This window comes from Epinephelus lanceolatus, chromosome 15 (genome assembly GCF_041903045.1).
Source record: "Epinephelus lanceolatus isolate andai-2023 chromosome 15, ASM4190304v1, whole genome shotgun sequence".
Lineage (NCBI taxonomy): Eukaryota > Metazoa > Chordata > Actinopteri > Perciformes > Serranidae > Epinephelus > Epinephelus lanceolatus.
Window position 1 is genome coordinate 18,049,800 of NC_135748.1, and position 8,964 is coordinate 18,058,763.

The 8,964-nt window shown below is 45.0% G+C and overlaps 1 protein-coding gene across 1 annotated transcript; it reads right to left on the reverse strand.

Annotated features, from left to right (window-relative positions):
• Positions 1–5,070: 5,070 nt before the first annotated feature.
• LOC117266633 (protein L-Myc-1b) lies at positions 5,071–8,598 on the reverse strand. The gene is made up of 3 exons (XM_033641909.2): positions 8,320–8,598; positions 7,211–7,838; positions 5,071–6,486 (listed from the first exon to the last, which is right to left on the reverse strand). The coding sequence occupies exons 2-3, from the start codon at positions 7,752–7,754 to the stop codon at positions 5,894–5,896; spliced, it is 1,137 nt and encodes a 378-aa protein (XP_033497800.1). The 5' UTR covers positions 7,755–7,838; positions 8,320–8,598; the 3' UTR covers positions 5,071–5,893.
• Between the last annotated feature and the right edge of the window lie 366 nt (positions 8,599–8,964).

Genomic DNA, 8,964 nt, shown 5'->3' on the forward strand with positions numbered 1-8,964 from the left:
AAGAACATATACAGCATGTTCCAACTGAATCATTGCTGTTATGTAACACTGGCCTTAGGATGGGGAGGGCGAGCGACACAGAGGGAAAGAGAAATGGAGCTCAGAAGACTGACCTAGATCAGCAAATGGTGGAGATAAGTACCTGAGAGAGAGCAGGGGGGACAATACAGTTTGGTGTCTGAGGGGGGTTTTCGGGGAAGAAGGGGTGTAGTGAGAGAGATAGGGAAACAATAAGACAATAGGAAACAAGAAAACAGGGAGTTAAAGAATGTGATATCTTGCATGCCAGCACATGCGTGTGGTTTTTCAGTGGTAGGCTCACAGCCTCATTAGGATCAGATGGACAGTAGCCGCCACGGCCTCGGCTGAGTTCCAGTGACACAACCAGGCTGGAATGTGGGTCAGTAGGCAGAGAGATGGAGGACCGCGATCAGGGAAAGTTTCCTACAAGGATTTGTGTGTGTGTGTGTGTGTGTGTGTGTGTGTGTGTGTGTGTGCCCTCACAAGCAGACGTGTGTATCTGCGTCTCTTCCCGCTTATGTTTTCCCCATCTTTCTTGACCGTCAGCCACGTGAAAAATAGAATAAGGGGAAGGGTGTGTGTTGATTGTTGAGTAAGAGAAGGGATGACAGTGAGTCCGCTTCTCCTCTCACCAGCTGATTCCCACTGAGCAAGCAACAGCTCAAAACCTCTCAGCACAACCTGAACCAAGCCTCCTAATGGGAGATGATTCAATGCTACCACAGCTCATTCTCACACAGGAGATCATAAGGTTATCCTAAGATAAGCCCATTTTTCTTCCGCCCATATTCTATGTCCTATGTTCACCCACATGTAGGTCAGAGATAAGCAGCCAGTTCAACCATGCTCTTAGAATCACAAACCAGTGCAGTGTGCTAATGGTCCGTTTCCTCCTCTGCCCCACTGTGTAAACATGCAATGTATACATGCTATACAAACCAGGCCGGTCAGAACCCAACCAGTTAACATGCTGGAAATATTGCTCAATGTGCCTGTGTGTCTGTGTTTTTTTTCCTCTCTTTTAAAGTGCCGAGTTAAGAGATTCATCACAGTGACAGCTTGGGGATCTTAACAGTTGCGAAAGTTTATCCTCCCACTTTCCAGGAAAACAGATGCACTTCGTATGTTGCTCAACTAAAAGCTTGTTAAGGTAAGTTTCAGTTATCTATTTTTTTTTTTTTTTCAAACTGCACATTCACACTAGTTTGACCTCGATGGTGCAAGAAATGCCGGAGCAACGAGTTTAACTGGTAGTGTTTCTCCTCAGGATGAAGATAAGGCATGCTCATCTGCTTTTGTGTTTCTCTGCCAACGTTTACAAGGTTGTGCCTTTGTTCTGAGGTGATGAAATTATGTGCCAAAGGTAACATGTGGAAAGAACATAAGAAATATACTTTTTTTTTTTGGTTGCCTCAAAAAGGCAAGAAAAGATTAATGAGATTGCTTTTTACATAAGACAAGCATGTGTGTGGGGAGGATGTATAAATCAGAGAGAGGCTGAGCACCACCCAGCCAAATCATCAATTCTCCACAGTCCCACCCTGATCGCACACATCACACACGCTTCTGCCTGACCACCAGTAAAGCTCTCACATTCTGCCGTGTACCCTGGGAATATGTAGACCTCTACGACACAGCCATGAATGGATCTCCTCTTACACACGCCTGATATTTAGCAAAGGGAACGGCAACAGGTTGCAGCTGTTTGGGACTAGAAGTCTTACTTTATTGCGGAAAACCGATGTAGCCCGCAGATGTGTGAAAGATAAAACACGTACACTCTAAGAGGACACAGCCACGGTATGAGCGTGTGTGTGTGTGTGAAAGTCATCACACGTGCACTTGAGAAGTCACAGCTCGGTGTGGGCGTTGCACAAACTTGAGAGCAGAAAATCTGGTTTGTCAAGTTAACCGTCAGAACAGAGCAGAGCATCCCAGAGGAAAAAGAGATCCTCTTACCTCATTACTTCCTGCAGGGAAAACCTGTTTTTTTTTTTAAAAAAAAACATAGGAGCACCATAATCACGGAGTGTTTACTGTCACACATGCACACGCTTCTGTTGAGAACTTGAGAACAATTTTAGTGTTTTTATCTCAACATTCAGCTGACAGCTGACCTTAAAAAACCCTCACTGGGTTAACTCAAGTGAATGTTGGGCCTATTTTTTTTTAACACAAGCCTGTTTTTATTTTAGTTCCTGAAGAAGTGACATCATCGAGATATGATCTTTCCCCAAACTTCAGCAATATTCTCTGTCGGCATTCCTAGAAACAAACTTAATACTTTGCATGTTGGTGCTGGATCGTTGCATTGACCAGAAATGAACCTGCAACTATGCTAACAGTAGATCTCCTGGAGAAAGTCTTTGAACCTTGACTACCTTATCAAGTTAATTATTGATTTCCTACTCTTGTGCTGCATCACTTAAGATGAATTTCATGGTCAAGAGGTAACAGGAAATGTATGAGACAGGTCGCTGCTATCTGGTCCAGGACCTGATATCTGATTTCTGCTTTCACTTCCTGGTGTTGTATTAAGTACAAACAACACAGCTGCAGCTGATGTCAACCTCAGGTTGTACTTCATTTCATCATAAGTTCATTCAGGTTTGCATTACCTGATATACTATGTGGACTTGTTCTTAGTTTACCAAGTAAATATGAGGACTACAGAGCACTAAGTTCTGCAGAAATATTAGAGATCTCTCAGTAAAATGTAGCAAACACAGTATCGTTGCAGAGAGTTTCAGTCATCTATTGTGTGTAGATGGGGTCATTTTACCCCCTCGAATAAGCTTCCTGAGACCAAATGCTGATATTGTAAAGGAAATATTCAACTGTGCCAGAAAAAAGTGCCCTCAGGGCCGACAATGGGGCCCAGACAGGGAACACAGGCAGGTGAAACACCAAGCTATCCCAGCTGTAACAAAGGCCAGTGAGGTGTGAGACAGTTGGAGTTCAGGGTGTGCCTGGCTCGTCTGTCAGGCTGTACTTGAAGGAAATGGTTGCTCTGAGCTTATTAAACAAATGACTCCCAGTCAAACCTTAGTCATCCAGGCTTGCAGAGACTCGTCGGTGAGGTCATCGATGGGGCAGCAGCATCGCACAGGAATTCATACATGAAAGAAGTTATTATATGTTCGTTAGATTTATTGAATTCGACAAAGGCAGCAGATGGGAGCTTGTTGACCTGCTCAAATTCTAAAGAAGTGTGTCCTGATGAAGGCCTGCTAGGATCAAAATGTTGGCTTTATTCAGTCCAGTAAAGTTTTGGTAACTTTCAGATGTTAGAATACTCTTTATTTTTTGCTCCATTAACTCTGTTGTTCTGTACTCCTCCTAAACATAGGGCATTATGTGCTCACAACTACCATTCTGCTAATGATATATGAGAGTGTAATGATCTTACTCACAGGGTTAAAAATCCTTCAGGGGCATACTATGCTATATCTTTGTGTGACATACTATTCATATACTTTTTTTTTGCACTTTTTTATGACTTACTATACTATGACATTTTTATGTCATATTATGTCATGATTTTTTAATTTATTTTTTTATGGCATAAAATACTATTACTTTTTAAACACACTTTTTATGACATACTATATCAGGGCTTCTCAAAGTTTCTATGACAGAGTGCTAATTTAATGAGCCAGTATATGATTGGGGGTCGCACAGCAAATATGCATATATTAAACAAAGTATCTTTTCCATCTCACGTCCACATTAAACTTTAGCTAACAGCACTAGCATTGATTACAGAAACAACACTTATGAGGTGCCACTTGTTACCATGACACCAGTAGCTTTCTTTAAGTAGTCATACCTAACCCGACAGACGCTCTTAAGGCTGAGTAGTGTATGATTAAATGTAAGCCACTGAAGATGAAGAAATTGAAATGGACAGAGGATGATTAAAATATAATGCATGCACTTTATGTCATGCTCAGAGACCGTAAAAAATGTGTCTGAGGGCTGCCATTGGCCCTCGGGCCGCACATTAAGAAATTATTGTTGGTAACTGCACTAATCCGGGCATCTGCTGCTAACAGACACTTTCATCTATCAAAAGTGAAGAAAGGACTTGATGAAATCCATCTTTACGAGATCCCTTTGCTATACCTACACCAGTAGCTCTCTGGGGGACAGCAGCTGCATGTTAGGAGTCTTACAGGCACGCAACACCCACCAATTACATGGACCACAAAGCAATGGAATATATAACAAAGGGCAGTAAAAGGCATGTCACATAACAAATGTAAGCCTTATGAGGAGGGACAAGAGGGTAGTGTTATCCAATAATGTAGAAATGACTGAGAGATTTTCACACAGAGATTTAACTGTTCTCCATTTACAGGCCACTTTACAGCCACTTACATGAAGCAGCGCTGCTCTCCAGCTGCATACCTGTGTGAATAGCTGCACTGGATCCAAGTAGCAGTCCACACAACCTCTGCCTCCAAACCACCGGGGACTGTTCTAAAGATACCGATTGTACATGTGTGTGTGTGTGTGTGGGTAACCTAGTTCAGAGCACATCAGGTGCCCAGCGTGCAGCAGCCACTGCAGAGGGGAGGATCCACAACAGTATCACACACTCTTCAAGGGCAAGTTTCAAGGACACGCTCAGTCTAACCTTCTGTAGACCAGCAGCTGGTGCACAAGACATGCTCGTTCTTTCAACAGATACCGCAAAGTGACACGGAGGGGAGGAAATCAAGCAGGTTGTTTGTGATCCGCCCTCATTTACAGCTGATTTGTGTGTGATAGTAGGTTTTCTCTCTGGAGGGGCAATACCATGGCAGCATGTGGTGGATGTTATCCACACCACCAGTGTGAGGCAGGTTGAATCTGTGTCATTTGTTACTTCTGCCTTAAACATTTAAATTACAGGTTCAGTTTGGTGCATGGTTTTCTTTGTGATGGAAGTGGAAACTAGTAGATGCTGTGGCGGTAATTTTAAGAGGAGAACAGAACTCATTTGATGGCAGGCTAACTTGTGTGTTAGCAGTGTATGGCATTTGAATAAAACACAAAGACTTCAGGTTTGTATGCAAATATTGTATAAAAATTTAATGTTGCTGTCGATGTTAGCATGCTTTAAAAATCAACTAAAATCAGGAGAAGCATTGAAATCACAAAGTGACGTGTGAATATAAAGTACAGCAGTGCTACTTACTCTTTTTTTTGCCCATTTTTCCTATTTTCTTAACAAAATAGAGGTTCCTCGATGCCTGATGGCACGTCATAAAGAGGAGCAAAGCTCGTTGACGACTCTTGATTTTGTCTCCTTCACCGGGAGCAATAAGCTATTATTTACAGAACACTTTGTACATCAAACACTCAGTCATGTAAACCAAACAAACCAGAACTGACTCATTTGTTCATTCATTCACACACACACATACAGAAAGGCATTCACACTTCACTCCATTTTTAAGTGTGCAATGATGAAATGAAGACATCTCAAACACACATCCTGAAGGCTGCATATACTCACTATCATCACACTGATAAACTATTAACAAAGTTCTTATTTCCCATCACAGCATACCAGGAAATGTCTTAGTCATAGCTGTAAAAATCCATCACCCCTGCTCCCAACTAACACACTGTCCAGATAAAAGATAAAACACGGCACACTAACTGCTCCTCCTCTTCATATCAGGTTCATTGGCCAGCACACTCAATTCATAGGAAGCCCACAGCTATATGAATGTATTCCAAAACAATATTCACAGCTATTTACATGAGGCATGTTTGTTATATAAAAACTGGAGCATTCCAAAAGTGACAGGTAACTTGAGAGTAAAGTTCCTGACTGGAAATAATGAGGCAGTTTATGTAAAAAGCACAGTTTGTATGCGTCTCAAGAGCGCTTCAGTTCAGAGAGTCTGCGGAGGAGCTGCTGCTGTCGGGATTTGAGGCGCTTCTTCTCCTGGAGCTGCCGTTTCTCCCTTGTGTGCAGGTCCGCCAGGTACTCTGTTGCCTGGGTCAGGATGGCCACCTTCGGAGTCTTTGCCGACTCCAAACCGGGAATCTGATCCCGCAGGGCGAGGAAACGGGACCGAAGATCGTTCCTCCTCTTCCTCTCGAGGAAGTTGTGGTTCCGCCTGCGGTCAGTGTCCTCTGCGTCTGAGTTCTGGGGACTATCTGAGGGGGAGCCGGGCGGGGAGGCACCAGTAGAAGACCCTGACTGATGACTGGATCCGGTGCAGGAACGCTTGCTTTGGGGCTCTTCTTCATACTCCTCATCTTCATCCTCCTCCTCCTCCTCGGGTTCTGGTTCACTGTCTGGGGAGCGGGCGGCGTAGTTGTGCTGCTGCCGGTGGACGGACATGTGGAAGCGTTTGGGGCAGGGGTCGGCCCGGACCGTGATGGTCACTGGTTTTCTGACGTTCACCAGCCGCACCCGGTTCTGCTTGCTCTCCACGGTGACCACGTCGATCTCCTCGTCATCATCTGGAATCACATATGAAGTACTCATCAATACATGTAGAATAAAGGTTTTAAAGGCATGTTTCAGTGCCATCCTTTCCCAAATACTCTACTGGCCAGTCAAGCTGAATGAAAATGTTACTAAACTGACTACAAGGAAGTGCATTCCTCAGCCAAGCCTGCAGATCACTACTCCCCCATCTGAGGAGGGCAGAGCAGGAGCTGAGGTGTTAACAGCAGTGGTCATCTATGCCAAAGCTTGCAGGAATTCAGGCTTTTGTCTTTGAGCACTGAGCATTCATCAACAATTTAAATGAGGAGATCTGCTGGCAGGGGGCACACCCTAATTTGGAAAATGTGAAAGAGTTACTCTCACGGTGTGTTGCTGTGTGTGTAGTAGTAATAAATCACCAGGACCCGGTCACCCCGCCCCTCTACCGCACTCTGATTGTAATGCAGAGCCGGTGGATGATATTGAAAGGGGGAAATTCGAGTCAAAGTGACGGGGGCGCGGTTTTTAAAAGACTGCATGGGAATTCAGAGCGAGCATGTGGCGCATTGTCAAAGTGAGGGTAAAAAATCCAGCTTTAAAAGGTGACTGACTGTGTTGTACTTGATAACCCCTCTGCACCACAGACCACAGTTATGCAACAGCAGCCCAGCTATCCAAATTACGCATTGTTAGAGGGCAATATAATCCTGAGGCAGGGTAAGGGTGGGGCAATTTAAAGCATGACTGCTTCCTTACCAGAGGAATCAGAGCGAGACTCGGAGCCAGACGACGCCGGCTTTCTGCAGCTGCTTGCCGGGAAGGTGAGAACAGCCGCGGGGTCGACGCAGTCTGTCGCCGAGGCGGCGTGCGGGCCACTGGGAGAGACGCACTGCGCTTTGCTCGGTCTCACGGAGATCTGAGCCACCGGGGAGACACCGGTCTGTGCCGCAGCCGACACTCTCCCGTTGACCTTCTCCAGCTGCTTGCTGGCAGAGAAACTACTCCACATGCAGTCCTGGATGATGATGGAGCTGAGGTTGCCGAAAAGCTCCTCCGTGTCCGGGATGAACTGACCCTCGCACTCCTCGTCCTGCCCCAGGACCTTGGACAGCCAGTTGAGCTTGTCTCCCGGGGAGAGGTGCAGGGCACCACCGCTCAGAGTCCGGGTGGGAGACATGGGAGGGGTAGGCAGCAGCTCGAACTTTTTCCATATGTCCTCACTCGGTGCGGTCGACTTGTAAAAATCCTCCTCTCTGTCGAAATCATCGAGGAAATAGTGCTGGTAACAGTCGAACTCCATGTTCCCAGTTAATAAATCCTCCAGAGTTTATTCCCAGAAATGATCAAATGACACCAGTGGCCTCTGAAGAACGTCCTGTACAACCTGAGGGGGGGAATATCACAGTGATTAGCAATGATCCTTTTAAAGTGGCTCCCATCAGATGTAAGATCACATTTCAAGTGTCCATCTAATGGGCTATTAGGACATCACATCCCTCTAACAGCCTACTTTCTACAAATGGGACCACATTAATAATTGATTGCATCTTGCTGATGCTCCTCTTGCAGGGATGGACAAACTGTCCGGGCACACAAGGTTATTACATAACCTATTATAGCCTATATATATATATAATTAAATGTATAATACAGAGGAAGGGGCTGCAGACTTGTACAGGACTATCCTCCGTAAAAGTAACGCGCTGTGGCTGCGTTTCCTGAAATGTAGGCAGCGCTTTGTTTCACGCAGCAATCATGTGAACCGGCGAAGAAGAAAAGTCACAGCGTGGGTTAACGCGCACAGACAGCCCTCTGTTTAATCACTGGAAACTTTCAAAGGCACACACATTGGTAAAAGTACTCACCGGCTCTCCGGAAAATAAAATCCCACAGTGAAATTCAGGGCATTGAAAATCCCCCGGCAGCCAAAGAGCAAAGAGTCCACGGTTCACCGGGATCAACCGGATAAAAGCTGACCGAGTTGTTGCTGGATACAAATACGCGCTGCTGCGATACAGTCCAAACTTTTTTGTTTTAGTCTTGAGTAAAAGGAAAAAAAAGCCGGGGCTCAAACAACACACACAAGATCCGCCCCACAATGTGTTATAGAAAGCCACACAGTGCGTTTTTCGCGCCAGTGAGATATCCTGTTATAAGGCGATAAAAAAAGTGCAGGGAGGAGCCTCGGAAATATCTGCAGCGGTAGATCCGGGTAAGCCCCTTCATTTGCATCAGAGGCTGGTGGAGGCGCACAGCCCCGCCCCGTCTACAACACCTATTATGGTCACAATAACTGACAGACTTTGTTATCAATATTTGTTGCTCTCAGTGAAGTAGAAGGAAACGATGTGTTTATTGTTGCAGGCATTTCCTTTGAGATTTACATTCCCATCCTTCAGCCTGCTTTGCTTGACCATTATATGCTGAATTCTGATTCTACTCTGCCACGTTTAAGAGCACACTATTACACCCTTAAAAGGCTGCATGGGTTAAAAACAACAACCCTATAT

Excerpts from the sequence above, each read along its gene's own strand:
- LOC117266633 (XM_033641909.2), bottom strand. The coding sequence starts at position 7,754 with ATGGAGTTCGACTGTTACCAGCACTATTTCCTCGATGATTTCGACAGA. Across the intron at positions 6,487-7,210 it reads GTCTCGCTCTGATTCCTCTG|ATGATGACGAGGAGATCGAC; the intron begins GTAAGGAAGCAG and ends ATGTGATTCCAG.